General features: G+C 52.4%; 1 protein-coding gene across 2 annotated transcripts in view; it reads right to left on the bottom strand.

Annotated features, from left to right (window-relative positions):
• Positions 1-23,790, bottom strand: part of PPARGC1B (PPARG coactivator 1 beta) — a 110,121-nt gene that overhangs the window by 18,278 nt on the left and 68,053 nt on the right. Inside the window, exons 2-7 of one of the 2 annotated variants that reach the window (XM_066344083.1) lie at positions 14,866-15,039; positions 7,268-7,489; positions 4,863-4,979; positions 2,069-3,191; positions 1,120-1,156; positions 464-528 (exon numbers count right to left, since the gene is read on the bottom strand). In XM_066344083.1, the coding sequence (XP_066200180.1) occupies positions 464-528; positions 1,120-1,156; positions 2,069-3,191; positions 4,863-4,979; positions 7,268-7,489; positions 14,866-15,039 (1,738 nt within the window). Of the gene's footprint in view, positions 1-463; positions 529-1,119; positions 1,157-2,068; positions 3,192-4,862; positions 4,980-6,444; positions 6,571-7,267; positions 7,490-14,865; positions 15,040-23,790 lie in introns of those variants that run through there. The other variant, XM_066344084.1, reaches the window with a different exon arrangement.

Below are 23,790 nucleotides of genomic sequence, written 5' to 3'. Positions count from 1 at the left end.
CTCCTATTCATCCTGCAAGCCCAGCTCAAATGACCCCTGCCCTGGGTGCCCTGCAAATCTGCCCAGGCCCCACTCCTGCCCCTGGGGCCCCACCCCTGTGCTCCCGGAGCGATTACACATACTTTGGAACTAGTGGAAACAAAACAGCACTCATCACAGTGTGAGTCTGTCTCCCACATAGGTCAGCGGGATCCTTCGGGGGAAGGCGTGTGGCTCTGTCTTTTCTGACCTCAACAGCAGCTCATAGGCCAGATGGCAGCTGAATGACTGAGCCGGCCCCTGACTCTCCTCCTTATAACACCCTCATTGTGTATCAAGAACCAGCGCAGCCTGTGTCACAGTGGCAGGGAGGGCTCAAAGGGGCACCCCTCTCTGCTCGAAGGACTGCTCAGTGTGGGGGACTCGCTGCTGGCCATTGTGCCAGCTCCCCCGAGGGCACCCCACAGCTGAGCCCCTGGCTCACCTGCCGTGCCACAGAGTTCCACTGTCAAGGTCTGCTCAAAGCTCTTCTTGCCAAAAGGAGGGTCACTGGTGGGGCGGGGAGGACAGAAAGGAAAGAGGCCAGTCAGCAGCAGGCCCTACCTCCCCGAGCACACAAGGAGGGCAAGGGGACACTGTGACAGACCCTGGTTCTGCTGCCCATGGAAGTGAGGCCTGGGGAGAATTTGCTGGGGACCCCCCCCCTCCATCCTAGCTTTTAGAGGCATTCAGAGCTGCAAGAAAGACCTCCCAAAGAGTGGGAACAGGACCAGGATTGTCAGCCTCCTTATTTTACAGATTGAGCACCTGAGGCCCAGAGAGGGAGACAGACTTGCCCAAAGCCACACAGCATTGCCAGCTTTTCCCGATCAAGAAATGTACTCCTTCCCTGGTCCTAGAGAGGACAGCTTACAAAATGGCTGAGGCCTTGAGTCCTCATCTTTCCTTGGGCCTGCAGGGACTAGCTAATGACACACTCCCTTTTAACGGAGCTCTGCTCCTGAGGGCCCCACTGGGCAGTAAGGGTATGGGCACGGGGCCAGGGCCAGGCTCAGGGCTGATGAACCACCCAGTTCCGTCATACACCCCCAACAGGACTAAGTCTCATGGAATAATAAACCAATAATTCCCAAAATCTACCTTTGTGACAAGGTCAGCATGAGGCACCTGGGAGAGTCTGAAAAGAAAAAAAAGAAAAATATTAAGATTCCTCAACATAGCACTAGTAGCAAATGTGTCCCTCATGGGGAGACCCCAAACTTCCATTAGCACCAAGCACAGCTCCCTTCAGGCATGTGACCCAAAAGCCCCTGCTGTTTTTAGGAAAGGGCAGGAACAACCTAAAGCCACCTTCATTCCCAGGGTCTCAACAACACTAACTGCTGGCAGACCTCCATTCTGCAGAAAGAACTGATGAGTACAAGAGCGACCCCTCCTGGCTACGTAGTATATATAGCACAGTGGGGAAGAGGCTGGTGCCCAGGGCCAGCGGCTGTGGGCTCTACTGCAGCCCTAACTAGCGGGAGCGATCATTAGATATCTCTGCCTTGGTTTCTCTGTCTTCAAATGGAGGTTCTAATAGAACCAGTCTTCCTGCGAGGAGTCAGTAGGGAAATCTGTGCTAGACCAGTGCCTGGTACAGTGAGTATACAACAGATACCTGTTGTTGTTGTTATCATTATTGTTACCATTTAAAACTCAACTTCATTATGGAACTAAATTTATAGATGTGCCTTCTGTCACATTACCACCTACGAAGTCTTCTTTAGAGCACTCATCACAATATGCTATCATCTTTCTTTTATTTTTTGCTTTGTGATTGCCTGTCCCCCCCCCCCCAAACATGAGCCCCATCCAGGCAGGCACCTCAGTCCTGTTCATTATGTGGTGCCTGGCCCGTGCGTGATGGGAAACTCAGATGTACGGGTGGTTCCTGAAGGTCTGCCCGACTAGCCCATTGTACAGAAAGGAAAGTTGAGAGCCAGAGAGGAAAAGGAACTTGCCCAATGCAAGGCTCCTGGCTCCCAGCACAGGGGGGGTACACCACATCCCAACCCTGTCCCCTTTCTTGCAGATGGACTCCGACTACCTCTGGAAGGGAGCTGTGGGCAGTTGGGGTCCTCGTCGGTGTCCCCACACCCACTCTCACAGGGGCTCTCCAAAGCCGGGATCTGGGGTCCCCGGAGTTGCTGCTGGTCTTGGCCACTGTCCTTGCTCGTGGGGCTGCCCAGCTCCCCCTCTGTGTCATAGGCCTCCGAAGCCAGGTGCGAGGGCAGAGCTCCTTGGGGCTCCGAGGGGACCGGCGACTCATCAGTGAGCGTCAGCCAGGGGCCCAGCTCGGGGTTCAGTCTCCTGGAACGCCGCACGGGGCACCCCGAGCTCTCCAGCTTCCTCCCCAGCTTGGTCCACGGCAAGCCTCTGCCCGGCCTTTTCCAACCCCACTCTTCCTCCTCGTCTTCTTTTTCTTCCTCTTCCTCCTCCTCCTCGTCGTTCTCCTCCTCCTGAGGCCGCCTGGCCGACCGGCTGCCATGACCCCTCACGTGCAGCCGCAGGGGGCGCAGGCTGGGGCTGGGCCCCACGCTCTTGGGCGAAGCCGCCACCCTCACCTCCTTCATGGGGGCCGGCCGGCCGGAGGAGGCCTGGCTGTCTTTGGGCCTGTGCTGGGGCCTGAGGGAGGCGTAGACAGGCGTGGCCAGGCGGTACGGTTTGCTGACATCACAGAGGACATCTTGAGCCAGAAGTTCCCTCAGGATGGAAAACTCAGCCCAAGCGGCTTTGGAAGGGTGCTGGGACCGGGCCCAGGGTCTGGCCTGCTTGGAGGGGATGCTGCAGGGCCGAGGGGCTGACTCTGCGGCCTGCGGGGGCAGCTTCCTCTGGGGGAGGCAGTAGGTGTGCATGTAGCGGATAAGCTGCACCACCGCCTGCATGTCCTCCGGGGAGACCTGGGTGCTGGGGCCTGCCCTGACCGGCGCCGAGGAGTCCCAGGTCGAGGCTGGAGCTGGCTGCGGGCTCGGGCAGTCCTTGCCCGGCTCCTCATCCTCCTTGGCAGGGGGCCGGGGACTCAGGGGGGCTGGTGGCTGCAGGCCCCTTTCTGGGGAGTGGGCTTTCGCCTGGAGGCAGGATGGCACCGACATGAGGTGCTTATGCAGTTCTGTGCAACTCCGGCTCTGGGGCTGCATCGTGGAGGCCTTCTTCTCTTGGGTGCTGTCCACCTAGAGAGGGAAAGGGGCCAAGAGTGAGGAGAGGCCACACTGGTCATCCCCTCTGCCCCACCCCTGGACCCACTAGCTGGGCTCAGCAAGGAGCACCAAAAATTGCAAGGTTTCGGCCCTGGGCAGGTGGGTCAGTGGATAAAGCATCGTCCCAGTGCACCAAGGTCGTGGGTTCAATCCCTGGTCAGGGCGTGTAGGAGAAACAATGAGTGCACAACTAATTAGAAACAAATTGATTGCCCTCTCTCTCTCTCAAACCAATGGAAAAATTGAAAAAAAAAATTCCAAGGTTTCATCCATTTTTATCTCTACTGGCACCTGGCTGTGCTCCTGTGATGAAGACTGAAAGAATGACCAGCCTCCTAACATGAATTTTGCCCCGTCCAGATTCACAGCAGAGCCCTGCTCTGACCACCCCACTCGCCTGCACGAGGGCCTCCGTTAGAGCACCAGGAAGTACAGTACATTAGCAGTTGCCCGGGGCAGGCGTGGGGACAGGGATTAACTGTAAATGGGGGCACCTCCTGGGATGGTGGAAATGTTCTAAAACTGGATTGTGGTCATGTCTGCACAGCTCTGCAAACTTACTAAAAATCACTGAATTGTGCTTCTAAAACAGGTGCCTTTTATATGTGAATGGCGCCTCCATAAAGCTGTTAAAAATAAAAAGCAGCAGCAGCAAAATTCAGTAGCTTTCCAGTGCCTATCAGATAAAGGGAAGGCTTCTTGGCTAGGTATTCGGGCCCTCTGCCCTCTGGGCCCTGATGACGGCACTCACCAGCCGTATCTGTCCCCGTTTGTCTATACAGGGGCTTTCCTCCAACACACCTCCACTGTCTCTTTGCTGGGGCCAGAAGGGCTGTCAAGTGTGTCCCACATCCCTGGGGCACTTCCCAGCCTCCCAGAGGGCAAAGGGCTGGCTCACCAAGGAGCTTAGCTGCTGCCCCCTCAACAGAACAGAAGAGAACAGAACACGAGGGAAGATCTTTGTTTGGTCAGCCAGGGAGGGGGCACAGGGACAGGGTCCCACCCCCATGGGAGTCCCAGCAGGGCGCAGGTTCCTACACAGAGCCATGTCCTGAGAGAGATGTCACCTGACTCTGCCGTGAGGGTGTGGACCGCAGGCCAGTCCCTGGAGTGTCCCAGGCCAAGAGGGGAAGGGCCAAGTGCAGGCTTCCAGTAACAAGAGCACTGGGAAACGGACCCTGAAACCTTCCCTTGGAAGTCTCAGAAGACGGAGCCCACGGAGGAGAAAGGGCTGGCTTCACTCCTGGGTGTTCGTAAGAGAGCTTCCAGCTCTCCAGGGGCTTCCCCAGAGAAATCCCAACTCCTTACTGTGGCCTCCACGACCTCGGGACCTTGCGTTTCGGGCTGTCTCCCCATCAGAATAAGCCTCCTGAGGACAGGACACATCTTCCCAGTCTCTAAGCAAACATCTACCACAGAGCCCGGAACAGGAATGTGTATGAGGATGCCCAGAACTCTTTCCGGAACCTCGGACTGGCCTGGGTCTCAAGAAATGCCGAGCATACCAGCTAGCAGGACGTGTGAGGAGCCAAGAGGCTGGCAGTTGACTGAACTTGAAACCCCGAACAAGAGCCGACGGTTGCATCCCTGCCCCCAGAGGCCACCTGAGGACCCAGGTGGGTTTTAGGGCATGCGCAGAAATACCTTGACACAGGGCCGCTGACTTTTGGACCTGAGGCCTGCCCGGCGCCAGACATTCCCCTCCTTCTGGGCGTCGGAGCTTGGCGGTGGGGAGGACGTGGCAAGCAGGAGCTTCTGCAGCTGCAGGAGAAGCAGAGAGCAGAGGAGCCGGGCCTGAGCCGCAGCCAGAGGACGCGAAGAAGAGGAGAGGCCCAGCCCCAGCTAGCCCCTCGGCGCTGACCACGCCCTGACCCCACCCATCACAGGACCATGGGAAGAACACAGGATGGGCATTTAATGACCTACACAGTATGTTCCCAACGTAGTATCAAGTACAGAGAGCAGATTGTCTAACAGCCTCAAACACACACAAGCATCCAGACAAAATGTAAATCCTTTTCAAAACTAATTACCTAAGAAGAGTATCTGTGACTTTGAGTAATGTCTTGGCTAGTGTCTGCTCATTCTGTTAAAATGTTATGGATATACTTTATTGGGACGCTCTGAACCCGCCTGCAGTACACACACACACACACACACACACACACACACACACACACACACACACACACACTGGAAGGTTGGCTATCACAAGGGTTCTTTGGTGAGGGATTCCAGCAGATTTTCCTTTTCTTCTTTTTGATTATTCATATTGCTTTTTAAAAAACTAATTTCCTTAAAAACAACACTCAATGGTGAAAAAAAGTATGTTACACAAACACTAACAGGTGGACAATCAGAAGCAAGTCTCTCTCTCCTGCTCAAGGTCCCCTTCCTCCCTCCCAGGGGCAACTGCTATTAACCATTTTCTTGTGACCCTATCACGAGGCGGGGTTTGATCACACAAGAATAGAGGGTGGGAGAAAGTAGGTTTACAGTTGTGCTGACATTCTTTTGCATTAAGAAAGCTACTGTAATCATCATAACCTGCGTGCCGTTTTCCAGACAACTGTGAACCTACTTTTGCCCTCCCTTGCACGTACACCGCACCTCCGGCCACCCGGCTATTTCTACACAAGTAGAAGTATATGGCACTTCAGCTTGTCTGGCTTTTCTAATTTTTCTTAAAAAACTGCTGAGAGACTTATACTTCTGCACCAAGAGGGCTGATGTGCAATGTATCCCATCTGAGAAAGCAGGGAGCTGAGTGCAGGTAGAGTCCTATCGGGGACCCTATCACAGCCAATGTTGAGAGCAAGTCAGAAAGTATGGCAGGTTTTTTATTGCTAAAGCATTGAGTGCCTCCTTGGGGGTCATGTTCCCAGGTCAGCCCAGCAAAGAGTGCCAAAGGCCCAGGAAGCAGAGAAGAGGCCATTCCACACTCCCTCAGGAGCTGGTGACTCCCACGACCCCACTCAGACTCCAAACCAACACAGGCACGTCTGGGACTCTTTGATGTGGGCAAGAAAAGTTCTGCGGACTGGAGGGAAGGGACCTGGTTCTGGCCCAGCTCGGCCCCAACTCACCATGAGACCTTGGGCAAATCCTTTCCCTCTCTGGGCTTTGGGTTCTCCATTGGCATAACAGGGGCTGGTGGATTAAATGACTAGATTTGAACGTTTTTTGACTCAGAAGTCCCTGTAAGAATACACTAGAAGTTGCAGACCTTATGAAAACAAACAGGTAGACAGAGAGGTCCGTGGGTCCCTGCCAATCCAATGGTGAACTCCGTGGAATCCATGACTCCAGGTTAAGAACTGAGAATGTGGACATCTCGGGGCCTTTCTAACAGTCAGTACCCTGGAGGTCTAGAGGGGTGAGTCTGTTTCCTGTGCGGAATGAAGGCAAACTAAGGCACAGGAGGGACCACCTTGTGACCAGCAGGGGTCGCTCTCTGCCTCACAGAAGTTTGGTCTCTCTCCAGAGCCCAGCACAGAAAGCACAGAGAATGTCTCTTGTTACTACAACTAATTGGTTGTGCCAGGACCATTACTTAGAGCATTTATTGAGCAACTTCCTTGTGCCAGGCACTGTTCTAAGTGCTTTACATGTAGTACCTACCACATTCCTCCTGACAGCCTTCGAGATAGGCACTATGTTTTACCCCATCTCATAGAACAGGAAGCTGAGTCAGAGGCTGGGGACACACAAACATTATTAATTGGTGGGGTGGGGATTCAAACCCAGGAGGTCTGATTCCAGTCTGCAAAGAAGCAGGACCCCTATCAGCAGGAGCCACAGTGTGGGACTGAACATACCCATGTGTCCAGCACATACGGGGTGCTTACTAAACAGTTCGCACTCCTTCAAGGAACTGAAAGGAAGCGAGAAAGAAGGAAAGGTGCCTCGGACCAGGGGGCGGAATAGCGGGGCTCTGGTTTGCACAGAGACTGCAGGGGCTGGAGCTGGTTTCCCTTCACCCGGCAGCCCCACAACCGGCACCACAGCCCCGGCCACCACCGTCATTTCGGCTGGAAAGAGGTTCTCACCAGAGAGAGCTCGTCCACCTCAGGGGCTGGGACTGGGGTCAGGGGGCTCTCCAGGGAGGGGCTGGGGGGCGCAGATGAGGGGGCAGGCGAAACTGAAGTGCAGGATGGTACGTCTCCACCGTCCAGGGCTGGGAAGGCAGCCAGACCCATGTCATCTTCGGGGATGTCGTCCAGGGTCTTGGTGAGCGCTGCCAGGAGGGCCTCATTCTCACTGTCGATTATCTGAAGTAGGGAGCGGGCGGAGCAGAGAGGGGACACAGTCAGTCAGGACCTGGGGCTCAGCCGTCTTCGTCGTAGAAAACCTGCTATGCACACACCATCAGCGCCTTAGGCAACTCACTTTGTTTTTTCATCTGTCAAATGGGGTAACTTCATAAGGTTATTGTTGATGACTAAGTTAACATACATAAGAATCTTAGAAAATACTACTACTGCCGTTACTACCATAATCCCTTTGATGATGATGGTGATGGTAATGATGATGGAGATGGTTGGGGGGTGATGCTGGTGGCAATGATAATGATAATGATGATGGTGACGGTGACGGTGGTAAGGATGGTGACAGTGGTGGTGGTGGTAGCAACAATGCCTCCCCCATCTCTTTCCTCCCTCCCTTCCCCTAACCCAGTGGTAGTCAACCTGGTCCCTACTGCGCACTAGTGCGCGTTCCAGCTTTCATGGTGGGCGGTAGAGGAGCAACCAAAGTATAAATAAAAAGATAGATTTAACTATAATAAGTTGTTTTATAAAGATTTATTCTGCCAAACTTAGAGAAAATCTGACATAGAGTACTTGGTAAATAATTATTATTATATGCATTAACTTGCTGTAACTCTGCTTTATAAATTTTATAAAGTAAAGTGACTTCCCTACTTTATAAATCACCATTACTGTGAAACCGGTGGGCAGTTAGAAAATTTTACTACTAACAGAGATACAAAAGTGTGCGGTAGGTATAAAAAGGTTGCCTACCCCTGCCCTAACACATACATACTAAATGGCTGCTCTGTGCCTGGCACTGTCTGGGCACCGGTGGTCCAGCAGGCCAGGACTGGTACAGCCCCCGCCCTCACAGAGCTTACTCCCCAGTGGAGAAAAGAGTTAAACAAGGAAACACACAAGACCGTCCCAGAGGGTGAGAAAGGCTGGGAAGAAAATAAAAGGCTGTGGTGAAGAATAAAAACAGTGAAGATTACAGGCTATTTTGGGGGCCAAAGGAGGCCGCTGCGAGCAGCTGAAATGGAAGTTCGGAGGCTGAAAGAAGAGAAGGCACCAGCCAAGCGGAGGGTGGAGGGAAGGAGATTCCAGGCAGAGGGAAGAGCGAGTACCAAGTCCTGGGACAAAGAATCTGGCAGATGAGAGGAACAGAAAGGCTTTGTAAACACTGCCTCACAACCACCTCTAAGGGGGGTACTACTCTAATCTCCGTCTTGTAGTTGAGGAAACTGACGCTTACGCAGGCTGAGTGAGGTGTCCAGGGTCACAGAGCGAATTCAGGGCAGAGGCAGGGCTTGAACCCGCACGCCCCGCACAGATGAACCAAGACCCTCCCTTCCCTGATGCCTAAGATCTATGTAATAGGAAGAGTCAGTGAGCTCGGTTCCGGCCCACCTGACACCAGCCCCCAGCCCCCACACCCAGAGGCCCTGGAGTGGGAGATCAAACTGCTTCCAGGTGAGGCAGCGAGCATCCTTCAGTGGGCCCTGGCTGCTGAGCCTGCTCTGGTGGGAAGCACACTCTGTCACATGACGCCTCCCCCGCTCTCTTTCCCATCCTAGGTCAGGTTGTTTATCCTTTCTTCAGGAAGTTCATCTGAAATACACATCTCGTGACGGCCTTTTGGCCGCACTACATCTGTTCCAGGCCTCGCAGCAGCTGAGTAATTCAAACAGGGGGACATGGGGAGAAGAGAACAAACGCGCTTGTAATTTTTGGAACACAGCTAATAAGAGAAAAGTCAAAAGAAGGTTTTGGTTGGGCCTGACCCAGGCCCTGGGGATCGGAGGGCCCGAGGGTAGATCTGGGCTTATGGAGTCTGGCTCAAGAATTCAATGGAGTTCACTTGACTTCCCTCCACCCACCTAAGGACCAGAGTCTCCTGTGTTCCCAGAGCAATCTGCCTAGCCTGGCAGGGAGTCAAGGCCTTGGGACCCGGGGCTCAATGACCACTCTTTTTTTTTTTTTTAAGGCACACTCTTAGGTAAGAGGTACTTTTTTTTTTTTTTTTTTTTTTTTTAATTCATTTTAGAGAGGAGAGGGAGAGACAGAGAGAGAGAAGGAGGGAGGAGCAGGAAGCATCAACTCCCATATGTGCCTTGACCAGGCAAGCCCAGGGTTTTGAACCGGCGACCTCAGCATTTCCAGGTCGATGCTTTATCCACTGCACCACCACAGGTCAGGCCAACCTTGGGGCTGACCACATGGGGCTCTGGCACCACAGTGATCTTGGATAACACGTTTCCCTCTTCTAAGACTCACTGCTTTGTCTGTAAAATGGGGAGGCCGTGATCCCTGCCGAGTCTCCCTCCCAGCTCTACTAGGAAGGCAAGTCGATAAGAAATGATGAAACTCAGTGCCTGAAGCATGGGAGGCACCCAGGCAGACTTTTCTGAATGGAAGAATGAGTGAACCAAACAATGAATTCTGGCCACAAAGAGATTGAGATTAGGGTTTCAAAGACTAGAATTTAGAGGGATGTTATTCAGAAATGACATCATCAAGCACTGGACAGAATGAGAATTCCCACTTTCCTAAGAGGTAGCCAACGGCCCAGAGATATTATGAATTATCACAAACATCCGCTGGCTCCCTCAGGGATCACATAGTGATGAGGGATGTTAACCATGTGACCTAAGTACTACCACATCCCTTACAACTAACCAGAGGCGGCCATTCCTCCCATGCCAGCATCTCCAGGCAACAACTGCCAATCCAGCACAAGTAGTGCTCACGAGGAAATGGACTTGCCATCCCTTTTAGGGTGGCGGGGGAATAAAGGTCCAGGAGAGAGACTTGTCAAAGTCATACAAGACAACAATCAGAGGAGAGCATCACGGTCTTACTGTGTGCCAGGCACTGTGCTAAAATGAATACAAAAATGGCCAAGACCTCAAGAAGCCCCCAACAGGTTGGTATACACACAAAATGACTGCTGAAAGGCGTCCACAATCTCCTCAGCCCTCCCTGCACCGCTCCAGCTGGGGATGGAGAAGCAGACGCCGCCTGGGAAGAAAGGCCACTCCAGACCACAACACTGCCCGGTCGGCACTCTGGGATGATACATTACAGGGAGCTGGGCCGCCCGCCCCTCTCTTCTTCCTGGGCCCATTAGCTCTACTCTCCCAGCTCTGCTTTGAAAAGGAGTGTGAATTAATGGAGAGTTAATCAGCTGAGGAAGGGATATTAATAGACTTGTCCCCACCCCCAACCTTCCTGAGCTGATCTCAAGCTAGAGGAAAAGGAGTCTTGACAAAATCTCAGGGAAAATGCTTCATTTGGGGCCTAGCATAGCTTACAAGAATGGGGCAGGACAGAAGTTAAACAGTGTGTGCTGGAATGACACTCCAAAATGCTCTGCTCCCCAGGGAGCTGAACTGGGCTCCAGGAAAACCCAGGAAATCAGTTTCCCCCCTTTTCCGCTGGCAGTTGGTCCACAGACTTCACCCAAGTCTAAAAGGGCCCTGTGAGTCTTCCCCAACAGATTCAGAACCACTTTTGAATCCATGCTCCTTCCTCATATGGGGAAACTGAGGCCCAACTAAAGGAAGCTACCTGCCCAAAGCCACATAGCACATTGTGACAGAACAACCAGAGGCCAGCTCCCTCCAAACATACGTACAGAGTGCCTGCTGTGACCCTGACCCCAGGACTCTGGGCACACAGAGAATTGAAGGCCCTGGCCCTGCCCCCGCCGAGCTGTCACACCTGTCACAGTAACTTGTTCTCCATTCTGCCAGTCTGTTTCTATAGCAATGGTGTCATTTGACTGTTAGAACACGGCTCTGACATAAGGCAGCACGGCTCTATGAGTCCCTCTGGTCAAATGAGGAAACTGTCCCAGCTAGTGGCAGAAGGCCGATGGAACCTATGGTCCCTGAGTCCCAGCTGAGGGATGTGGAATGGCTCATAGCCTGGTCCTTATGGGGGAGGGGGGGAAATAAAAATAATTTAATGTATATGATTGCATCCTGACAATGGGTGAGGGCCCCATAGACAAATAAAATGCTGTGTGTCTTTAAGGAGCTCCAATTCTAAAGGACACTAGACATACACATGCATATCTCTCTCTCTCTCTCTCTCTCTCTCTCACACACACACACACACACACACACACACACACACACCCCACAGGATGGGAACCCAGGAGAGGAAGTAACTGACCACTGTTTTAAAAGGAGCCACCATGAGAGGGGGGTGCTGAAGGATGCAGTCATTTGATAGATATGTACTAAGCCCTGAGTGCAGCCTGTGGTGGTGCAATGGATAAAGCGTTGACCTGGGATCCCTGAGGTCGCCGGTTCAAAACCCTAGGCTTGCCCGGTCAAGGCACATATGGGAGTTGATGCTTCCTGTTCCTCTCTCCTTCTCTCTCTGTCTCCTCTAAAATGAATGAATAAATAAATAAAAATAATTTTTAAAAAAGCCCCGAGAAAGGGCCGGGCTCTGTGCAGAGCCCTGGGACTATAACAATGCACAATGCCATCACAGCCCTCGGTGCTCCCGGGTTTCAGGAATCAGGCGCTAATCACATAATCACAGGCACAGAGGTGCATCAACGTATACTGGCGAAGCTGGCCTAGTCTTGAGGAAGCAGGCGAGGAGCACAGGCCATGAATGGGAGAGAGACTGGGTGGGCAGAGGTCTGCACAGTCCTAACCGGCTGTGAAGATTCTGCCTTCCTCGCCTGACCAGGCGGTGGTGCAGTGGATAGAGCGTCAGACTGGGATGCCGAGGACCCAGGTTCGAGACCCCGAGGTCGTCAGCTTGAGCACGGGCTCATCTGGTTTGAGCAAAAAGCTCACCAGCGTGGCCTAACCAGGTGGTGGCGCAGTGGATAAAGCGTCAGACTGGGATGCAGAGGACCCAGGTTCGAGACCCCCATGGTCGCCAGCTTGAGCGCGGGGTCATCTGGTTTGAGCAAAAGCCCACCAGCTTGAACCCAAGGTCGCTGGCTCCAGCAAGGGGTTACTCAATCTGCTGAAGGCCCATAGTCAAGGCACATATGAGAAAGCAATCAATGAACAACTAAGGTGTTGCAATGTGCAATGAAAAACTAATGATTGATGCTTCTCATCTCTCTCCATTCCTGTCTATCCCTCTCTCTGACTCACTCTCTGTCTCTGTAAATAAATAAATAAATAAATAAATAAATAGCTCACCAGCTTGGACCCAAGGTTGCTGGCTCGAGTAAGGGGTTAGTTGGTCTGCTGAAGGCCCATGGTCAAGGCACATATGAGAATGCAATCAATGAACAACTAAGGTGTCACAAAGCACAATGAAAAACTGATGATTGATGCTTCTCATCTCTACGTTCCTGTCTGTCTATCCCTCTCTCTGTCTCTGTAAAAAAAAAAAAAAAAAAAAGATTCTGCCTTCCTTGCCAGGCTGGGACTTTGGGGGCCACACCAGGCTGACTTGTGTCGGAGACCGTGTCATGCACACTACAGGACCTTGGCAGGACCTTGCTAGTGGGACTGGCCAGTCCCTGAGTTGGCAGGGGCCTGAACTTAGTTGGAGATGGTCCCCACGGAGCAGCTAAACTCCTCTCAACTCATCAGTCTCCACAACCTAAAAGCATTTTCTGGAAGTTGGACCCTCTGAGGGAGCGAGCAGCTTAGCGTATGTCTCATTCCCATTGTTCACGTAAAGAATGAAGGTCAGCAGATGGAGCCTGACCTTCTAGCCTGACCTAGAGCCCAGCCCTGCTGATCCTCAGAGGGTTGGCAGAGAGGCTGTGCAGCAGTGAGAGGTATGGGTTCCTGGTTAGTCTTCCTCTTGACCCTTCCTAGGACCTTGGGCAAGTAACTTAACCTCTCTGAGCTTCACTTTCCTTGCCTGTAAAATAGGTTATTAATAGTCCTTTACTTAGAGATTAGAATAGCCTTGGGGAAAAAGTCAAACTCCTTAGCACGGCCCACAAGACCCCGCATGATCTGGCTCCTGCCTACCCGTCCGACTTGATCTCCTGGCATTTTCCTCTTAGCTCCTACCCTGCAGCCCTTCTGTTCCCAACACAGCGAGCTTTCCCGCGCTTACTGCTCCCTCTGCCTGGAAAGCCCTGTCCCTGCTCTTTGGTCTTCACGAGGCTCCTCCTTCTCACCTTTCGGATAAAGCATCTCCTCCCCAAAGAGGCCTTTCCTGACCACTCAGCCTTTAGAACCCCTTCTCATCCCAGGTTCATTTCCTTTTGTGCCCCCCCCACACACACACACACTGACAATGGCCAGTGTTTTCGTGTTGACTGATCTCAGGTCAATCTCCCCTCTGGACTGTCCAGTCCACTGATGGGCACAGTGCCTGAGACACAGAGCAAGCTCCGTAAACAGTTCTAGGGGCAGCGATATCACCTGCAGGACTATCTGAGAGGGTGCTCGGGGCACACCAGCGCAGTGCCCGACACACAGGACGTCGTTGTTGTTACGATTACTATACTGCCCAGTGGGCACAGGGAGCTCTGTCTTCTTTCCCCAGTCTTCATGGGGGAGCATATTTCAAAGAAAGAATCATGAATCTGAATGTCCCCATCACCCAGGCCACCAACACCCACCCACAGAAATGCACGCAGAGCTTGCTTTACTGTGAAGTAAACCTCAGACACCATTATTACGCCATGTTATGGGGCTTCTTAAAGGAAACGTCACCCACTATGTCTCCCTGAGGCTGGGCAGGGGAGCGTGCAGGATGAGAGGCATGTGCATACACAGTGATTCTCAGCAATGCCTCCTTTAAAGACCCTCTGGGCTCCCATTGAAAAATGGAGATAACTATCCTTATGTCTGAGAGCTGTTAAGAGAATGAAATGAATTAATATACACTCACAGGGACAGTTCTGCCACAGAGCAGTTGTTCAGTAAATGATGAGACATTCCCATGATGGCATCATCGCAGCTACAAGGCCCTGGCTCGGGAAGCAGGCAGACTGGGTTTGAATCTAGCTCGCCACTGACCAGGCAAATGGCCCTGGCCCGTGACTTCACTTCTCCAAGCCTCAGTGTCCTCATCCACAAAATGGGGAAATAATTGCACCTGCCTCACAGGCTAGAGATGAGAACTGAGTGAGTGAGATGCTACAGGAGAGGGAGGACTCGAACCCGCACTGAGCCACAGAGGGGCTGGGTTCTGACTGGGGGCACAGAGGAAGCAGCTCTTCTCAGCCCTCACTTTCCAGAGGCCAGGCAAGGGGTGAGAGCTGCCTGAGACCAAGCACTGATCCAGAACAAGAGGCATGGTCCCGAGAGCTTTGGCCATGCCAAGAGGAGACCTCTGTGCAGGAGCAAGTGCAGAAGAAGGCGGGGCGGGCGGGGCCGGGCTTTCAGGTGCAGAGACGGATGAGGCCGGGCAGCCGGCGGCTCGGCTTGGCTCGGCTCGGGAGGACATACCTGGAAGAGCTCCGAGTCGTCGGGGCTGTACTGGCTGGGCTCCGTGTCGGAGCTCTCGGGGCACCACTGCAGCTCCCCAAAGCAGGTGGAGGAATCGAAGTCGCTGGCGTCCAGCTGGGAGAGGTCAAGCTCCGGAAAGTCAGCGCAGAGTTGCTCCTCCCCGGACCCCCCACCCTGAGGAGACAGGAAGGAAGGAGGCCAGTGAGAGCTGAGCTTGCCTAGACCCAAGAAGGGACTCTCTTACTCGCCATGCCGCCAGCCTTGACACTCGGCTGCCCTTGGCCAAGGACCAATTTTGCCAAGTGACCGAGAAGCGTAAAGCTCTGCCCCACTTCCTTGCACCCACCAGGAGCTGAGCCAGGCCCTGGCAGGATGGGCCTGCCCACGGCTCTCTCCCCTTCCCCTGGGCCCTCCTCCATGCCCCTCAAGGCCCTGTGAACGCAGCAGCAGCTCTTTCCTCTCGCCAGCAATGTTCTGTTGAAAACTTTATTAGAACCTATAAATAGAGACCTACTCCTTTACATACCTGCCCCCAGCTGAAAGGGCATTTCTGGAAGGCAACCATCCCTCCCTGATAATGAAACAACAAACACAGCTATCATAATGGCTGACGTTATCAAGTGATTACTATGTTGTGGACAAACACTCTCGCACACTCCCAAGGACTTTACAGGAATATCTGTGAAGTCTCATAGGTGGAAGACCACCCATCATGAGACAATGGGTAAATAAAACTACTACCCCTGTATCATGGACTTTTACAATACTGGAAGAGAGTGAGGCAGATGACCCTGCTCTTTAAGACGTGTTAAATAAAAAACTGAACTGTAGACTATCAAAACGTAGAATTTTATCCCACACGCGTAAAGAGAGAAACCAGGCTGCACATTTCCCTGCGGACCATTAGCACGGATGCAACGCACAGGAAAAGGTGTAGAAGGCCCCCCAGCCCGCCTGACGTGGTGGGTGTGGACTCTGGGCGGCCCTGGTGACGGCACTGATGGAACCAGTGCTTCTCAACACGAGGCTCCAGGACTGGCAGCCGTCAACAGTGCCGGGGCCGTGAGAGAAGTCACGCAGGTTCTCAGGCCTAACCCCACAGCCCTGAATCAGAAGGCGTTCACTCTCTCACCCCATCCCCCTAGTTTAACAGCTACCGACAGAAGGGCTGCCCTGCCGATGCAGAACAAAGCCCAAGTTGGGAGGCTGGTGCTGAAACAGAATCCCACGGGGCCTGGGGGCCTGAATCGTAACCCCGCTCAGCGGCTGTGGGCGAGTCCCTTCACCTTTCCGAAGATCACCTGCCTGTCTGTAAAGTGGGGAACCCATAACTGCCGCACGCACACAAGGGGATGGTACAGCCTGGCTCGGCAAGTGCCCGAGAACGGTCCTCACAGTAATGGTAACAAATTTTAAAAACGAATAAAAACAACAGCATTTGATGGCAGGCAGAGGGGCGGGACTGACTTAGAGAACAAAAAAAGGGCTTCTATGACACTTCGGAGAAATAGGTTCTGGCCAGGCCTTTTCCTTAATTGTTCCCACTTACTAGGCCTCATCAATTATGAATAAATGTGTATTATTAGCCCAACTTGACACAGGAAAAAGGCTTTTATCTGAATTTAGGTCAAATGTCTTAATTGGCATTTTGTAAGAATCTTGCATGCACGGGTAGCACCAGGGCCAGCTTCTCACAAGTGGCCTGTCCCCTGCTCTCGGGCCAGGGAGAGTGGTGCTCACGCCGTCTCTGTCTCCAGGGACACCCCGGCCACCCATGTTCCCCACCTGCCTAGCCTTCCTCCAACCCACACATACTCAATAACCACGTATACTGAGCACCGGTCACCCTGGGCTCCGCCAACCTCCTGACCACAAGTCACCACTGCTCAAATTCCATGGCCACAGGGAGCTCAGCTGGATTCTCAGCCACCTCTTGGGGACTTCCTTCTCCTCCTTGCCTGGGGGGACTGTGGTGATACAGCAGTCTTGCCTGCTCTAGATGGATGGATGGTTTGCTTCTAGTTTTTAGCTATTATGAACAAGCCTGCAATATTTGTGTGGAAGTCTTTGTGTGGACATATGTCTTTATTTCTCTTGGGTAAATAGCTAGGAGTAGAATTGCTGGGTCCTATGTTAAGTGTATGTGCAACTTTATAAAAACTACACCATCACTCCAAAGTGCATGCCTGTCAACTGCGTGAGTTCCCACCACTCGGAGTTCCAATCCAGCACTTGGCATTGTCACTCATTTTAATTTTAGCCACGCTAGTGGGTGCATTCCAGCATTTATTAAATGTTATGAGCCAGGCAGAGACACGGAAGACTCCGTTCATTCCTTCGTGGAGCTGACATCTTTGTGGGGGAAGAAAACACATCAATGTTTCATGATAGATCGTCGTTAGTGCTCTGAAGGGAACAAACCAGGTGCGCTGGTGGAGGACGACAGGGGTGGGGGTGGGGAGGAGGTCAGGAAAGGCTTCCTGGAAGGGCTGACATCTGAGTTGTGACTTGAAGGAGGAGGAGCCAGGTAGTGGAAGACATGGCAGAGGGCCCCGCAAAGGCCCCAGTGCGGACGAAACCCTGAGCATGAGGCTGCATGCAGCTCAGTAAGCAGGGGTGTGTGTGTGTGCGCAGAGGCCTTCAGAGAGGCAGGTGGGGACAGATCAGGTAGGGATTGTGCGGGATTTGGGGTTTGCTCCAAGTACAACGGGGGCAGGGCCAGCCTAGAAGCGGGCAGATGGGTTAGGCGCCAGTATGGCACCCAGGGGAGGGGCAGGCGGCAGGACAGGGCAGCACACTGGACACAGGAGGGCCCATGGAGCAGGAGGGAGGGCTCGGACACACAAGGGCATGGAGCAGCCGGGGCCTCCCCGGCCAGCAGAGGCCCTGGCAACAACCTCTGTGGAGAACTCTATTTGTTCCTGGTGCCCCTCTTCCCAGGGACTCAGAGCAGCCCTCTCTGTAGGATTTGCTTCTTGAGGCTTAGAAACAACTTTATAATCAGAATTCCAGACAGGGAGGAACCAGCAATCCTGACAGGTTGTCCAGGCGAGTTATTGCGGATAGTTTTGAAGTCCGAGGCCCCTTCAAGAACCAGATAAAAGCTATGGAGAGCTTTTACGGCATCCATAAAATATGTGTGCGCAATGCATAGCTGTGCAAGGAATTGGTACTTAACTTCTAGGCCTTCAGAGATGCAGCTTAAGAACTCCTGACTTGCTTGGTCTCCCGTCCTCACTCTGCAGATATGGAAACTGAGGCCCTAGGAGGATAATGGATTCGCTCAGGGTCATCCAGTGCTGTCCTTCCCATCAAAACTATGCCTGCTCCTTTAAAAACACCCCCAAAATGGCCATGACTCCTGTACTTATTGATTACCCACAGCAGCTTGACACACTGAAAGTGTATCCAGGACATAAATAAAGAAACCTCAGCTCCGCGGCCTTGTCAATTAGGGCCGAGGCCACTCTAGCTAAAAACCTTTAAGCACTGCATGAACAGTGATTTCTCCAGCCTTCTCCGTATTTGGAGAGGATTCTGACGGGTGCTGCGATGACCCAGTTCTCTTTGAAAGGTCTGACTCTAGGCCTTCTTGTTCTGTTCCGGCCACCTGCCGTGGGCCCCAGCAGTGGAACTGGGAGGTCACAGCACAGGACCAAGTCGCTGCTGTTACCGAATGCTTCCTGCACGCCAAGGCCCACCTAAGTGCTGCATATGCATCTGCTCATCAGATTCCTAAAACAACCCTGCAGAGCAGGTGTCTCTGTCCCCAGGTGCTAATCAGGAAGCTCAGAGACCAAGTCCCTTGCATTAGTTTGACAGGGCTACTGTAACTAACGAAGCACCACCGACTGGGCAGCTGAAACAACAGAAATGTATTGTTGCCTCACGGTTCTGAGGCCAGAGGTCTGAGATCAGGGTGTTGGCAGAGTTGGCTCCTTCCGAGGCCTCTCTCATGGCCTGTGGGTGGCTGTCCTTCTCCCTCTGGCTCTTTGCATGCCTTCCCTCTATGTCTGCCTGTCTCTGTGTCCAAATTTCCCTTTTTTTAATAAGGACACCAGTCATACTGGATTAGGTCCCACCTTAATGACCTCGTTCTAACTTGACTACCTCTGTAGAGACCTTATCTCCAAATAAGGTCACACTCAAACCCAAGTCTCTTCGCTCCCTACAAAGCCTGCCATCGTCCAACATCCTGCTCCTGAACGTGAGAGGAGCATTCAAGATCATGTATTCCCATTTAGAGATGGGGAGACAAAGCTTCAGAAGAGGGCTGAGAAAGACCCAAGGCACACATCAAGTTCATGGCTGAGCCTGCAGGACAGGTGTGGGTCTGATGCGCTGCCTCGTGCCCCAGCCTCGTTAGGACAGCCCCTCGGGTCTCCTCCACCCCCGCCCAGAGGGCGGCTCACACCCCTGCCATGGAGTCCCCCGGTTGCTGGGTCTGTCCTAGCCACTTCTCCAGCAACACCACACCGCACTCTGAACAGGGCTGTGGCTGCCCCAAGCCAGGGAGATGAATGCTCCTGGCAGTGAATTAATGGTGTCTCATCGAGAGTCACATAAGTGGCTGGAAGCCTGTGTATCTTGGTGCAAATCAATTCCCTGCTTAAGAAAGAAAGCATCTTCAAGAAAAAAATTGGTGGCTCCACTTTCCTGACTGCAATCAGCAAATCGCCTCACTTAGTGCCTGGCCCAGAGCAGCTTTTCAGAGCTACTGGGTGGAAGGAAGCAGGAGGGGGAGGGGTGGCCGCAGGGACAGAGCCTGGCGTCTGCGTCTGTCCCTGCTCCCTGTGCATCCTTCAGTGAGTCATCGCCTCCCTCGGCTCTCTGCCCCTTCCAGAAAAGAGAACGTCAAACAGACAGACCATATGGACCCCTTTCGCTCAAGCATTTGATTCAAGTCTGCACGTATCTAGTTTCTGAGATCCACATAGGCTCGGGGGAAATGTTTCAGTAAAACTCGGCATTTAACAAACAGATAATTTGCAGAGGTGCAGACAAGGGGCAGAGGGAAGGACTGTCTTGAAATGGAAAGAGGCCTAGACAAGAAGGACAAAGAGCTAGAACCTGGCTTCGCTACTAACAGTAATCCTGTGAGGTCAGGACATACCTTTTGCCACCTCAGTTTCTATTGACAAAATGGGGAAGGGAAAAGGGTTCTTACAAGGGTAAAGTAACATAGGTTGGGAGCCTAGCATGTGTCAGACGCCCCACGATTGATGGTCACAGATACAGCACTTAGAGTGGACATTTCAAGTGACAATCTCAGCCATAGTCTCACTGGTACCTTCCCAAGATGCAGAAAGTAGTCAATGGTCAGCATCTCCATTTGACTGATGGGAAAATGAGGGCTCTCAGAGAGGGTCACTGCTTCTCGAACTTGTCTTCTGACCCTCCCCCCTTCGGTCCTAAGCCCTCTCTCATCCCATGTCCCTTCCACCTCGGCCAGCCCCTGATCCTGGTGTCATCATCACTCATGGTGTCTGTTGAGGGAATGATCACAGCTCTACTTCCGGCTGAGCCCTGAGCCTGCCCAACACGAACCCTCAGCAGCCACTACTAATCAGTCTATAACCCTGAGCCTCTACTGGCCTTCCAGGAAGAAAGGAAGGTAAGTATTCACGAGGTCCCCACAAAGCCATTTCATTAGACAAAGGTTTCTTCTTTTCTCCTCCCACTTCTGTTATTTGGCTGGCCTCCCTCCACCCTCTTCCTCACGTTGGCACCCCATAGACTTTCCTTGGGGAAGCCACCCTTCCCCTCCAGCCAGGAGGTCCAAGTAAGCACGATCTGGCTAATGAACATGCTTCATCTAGTGAACCCCACAACCGGTTTGACTGGTTCAGAGGTTATCAGAGTGAACACCAGAAATCTCCTGGAGCATCTGGACAAGGGGCGGGGGTGGGGGGCTCAGCTAGTCTGGAGAGGCTAGAGGTCCTCTTTGCCACTATCTAGATGGAAAGAGCCCATCTAAGAATGAAGCCCGCACAGGGAATGCAGAACCATGAAGCAGAGAGAGGTCGATTTCCCCAGATAAAAAAATTGTAATTCAAACACTTGGATCCAGCTGTGCCTGAAGGCAGTTGTTCCCTGTGCTCTGCAGTTTTGTGAGTAAATTTCCTTTCCTGATGGCATGCCAGTTGGAGTTTCTGTCACGTATCAATGAAAAAAATGATGACTAATTCATCTCTCTGATACTTAAAAAGAAAATCTAATCTTTCCACTGTCTTTTAAATTAGTTCAAAACTCCTAAAGAGGCTTTTAGGATAACAGGAGGAAAAGTAATTGGTCCTAGTCCCCACAGGAATACTTACAGCATCCTCTGAAATAAGACTTTGGGATCCTTAAACTCAAGGTCAGCTCCAGAAAAAATAAGTAGAAAATGGAGAAACTCTGAGTCCAGCTTAGAAGAACAAAACACCCCGAACCTAGAGATAAACCAGGTCATTCATTGAAGGGCTCTCCTACAAAAACACAGCTCAACATTTCAACTTGGCATTCAAGAACTGTTCCATGTGGAAGCATCCGGCCCCCTACCTGCAGGCACAACCTCGTGATGCTCAGCCCCTGGCCGAGGGGCCCCAAGGCCCAGCCACGCAGCTGCCTGCTCTGGGCTTAGTGCGAAGCGACCTGCGGAAGGTCACCAGGTCTGGCAAGAGTGGGTTCTCCAGCCCAGACCCCAGGCAACCAGGGAGACGACCTGGGGAAGGCCGCTCTGTGTGGTAGACAGGACAACAGGACGGAGGAAGTCGGGGTCTCTGACACCGTGACATGCCAGCCTGGTCCTGGGACATCTACCTCAGGACATGAGAGAGGACTCAACTTGGAGCTTATTGACCTTTTTGTCATTTTTTTAAGGGGCGGGGGGAGGGGATTCTGTTACTTGCAGCCAATGCTAATCCTGACCAGGATCTCTCAGGTCCTCTGTACAATAGAGCTCCCCCGACCAGCCTCCACCTAACCAACCAGGTTAACCAGCTCCCTCCACCTCCTGTAAACAAGCCCCAGAAAAGGTCACCCGCATGTCTGCTCCCACCAGCTGGGCTGGTTGTTTACTGGGAATCAGTTGTGTGTTCTTCCCAAACCAGTTGGTTGCTATAATTACAAAATTTAATTAAATGGTTCATACCCAGAAAAAGACAAGTACAAAAGAAGCAATTTCAAGAGAAACTAAGTTGAAGGCTGTGGAAGGATGCAATAAAGTTGAGATGTTAAAAAAAGAGGGCTGTAAAATCGTGTGTTAGTGCAATAACAGTTAAAAAGAGTAGGAGGAACTGGCAGGAATCTGGAAGGATTCGGCACTCGGATTGCTTGACAGGAGCCTAAATTCTTGATCCCACTGACCGAGTCCCCACTCTGGAACTTGGATTCCTGGCACTGTGGCTGTGGACGATGCAGAGAGATGACCTGGATTCTCGGGCCAGCACCAGAAGCAGTCCTATAGCAAACGACGGGCAAAATGAATGGATGTGTCACATGGCTTCATTAAAAGATAAGGTTAGGAATTGTGTTTTCTAATTTCGTGTGTTCACTGACACTTTCCTCGGAATTCCCCTCTCCATCCCGCCACCGCCTGCTACAGTTCCCACTCTCATCAGATAAGGTGACTCTGGTGTATGGAGTCCCACCTCCACAGCACAGGAAATAAATGGACTGCCAAACCACAGGTGCAGCGCTTGGGGCCCTGGAAGAGTCTGCATTCTAGAGACTGAGGTCTCACTTTGCAGAGGGACAAGCGGACGAGGAGTCACCCAAGAGCCACACAGCCAGCTCCTTCCTGGCAGGGTTAGGACACAAACGGGATATCTCCGGGGTCCCCAGCCAAAGCTCCTTCCAATATGACAGGCCGCTTCCTCACCAGCTGTGGCCTGGACAACCAAAAATTTTTCTGTGAGATCCCTCCTCTTTTAAAAGGCAAGGGAAAGGTAAGAACAGCAAGTCTCCCGGGACGGGTGTTATCTTCCTCAGGCTTCTCCTTTCCCACTCCCTGCTGCCCGCCAGCAGCCGCTTATCCAGTGGAGATCTGTAAAGCCTCTTCTAGCTGTGCCCAGGTGAGGTTACCTGGGATGGAACAGCTCCTGGGTGTCCCAGCAAGTGGCTGGGCAGAGCCCAGACTCCTCTCCCCGGGCACCGAAGTCTCAGGGTTCCATCCGCTCTCCCCACCTCCCCACTGCAGTTCCTGGTACCTGTTGGGGCTGCCTTTTAGCGGGCACAGGCTGCTCCAGGCCGGGGAAGGTGATGTGTGTTTCATTTTTTTATTCTAAAACAATAAAACCTTGAAATATATTCTGTGACACAAGCGAGTGAGCGAGCCGAGCTGCTTTAGGGGCAGCGTAATGTGCACAATTGTGTTTGCCTATGATTGCAGTCGATTTTATGCACTTGAATTCAAGGGCCTCTTGAATTCAAAGGAGAGTGGCAGGAAAAGTGTTTCACAAGCTGCGAAGCCTGCGCAAGTATCCATTGTTAAGCTTTGTTGAAGCAGAGCGGCCCCTGGCTCATCCCTTGCTAGTTACAGGGAGTCACCTGGCCTCTGCACGTCCCCGGGGACCAGCTCCCTCAAGGATGGTAGTAAAGCTTGAGTTTCCACCCTGGGGCCTCTGTGCTGGCAGCTCCCTGGGCCTGGAACGCTTCCTCTGTCTTTCATCTTTGCATTGGCTGGTCCCTTCTTATCATCCCAGTACGATTAAGTGTCCTTCCCAGATGGGCCCTCCTGACCATAGTATCTATCCTAAAGTGGCCACCCCATCGCTCTCTTACCTATCACCCTGCTGTATCCCCACAATTAGTGCTCCTAATTCCCTGATATCTCCTATTTCTCAGTATTTTACAAAATAATGGTAAAATACACATAACAGAAAATTTACCATTTTAAGTGTGTAATTCAGGGCATTAAGTATATTCATACTATTGAGCCACCAT

This window comes from Saccopteryx leptura, chromosome 6 (assembly GCF_036850995.1).
Source record: "Saccopteryx leptura isolate mSacLep1 chromosome 6, mSacLep1_pri_phased_curated, whole genome shotgun sequence".
Classification (NCBI taxonomy): Eukaryota; Metazoa; Chordata; class Mammalia; order Chiroptera; family Emballonuridae; genus Saccopteryx; species Saccopteryx leptura.
This window is presented reverse-complemented; position numbering and strand designations above follow the sequence as displayed.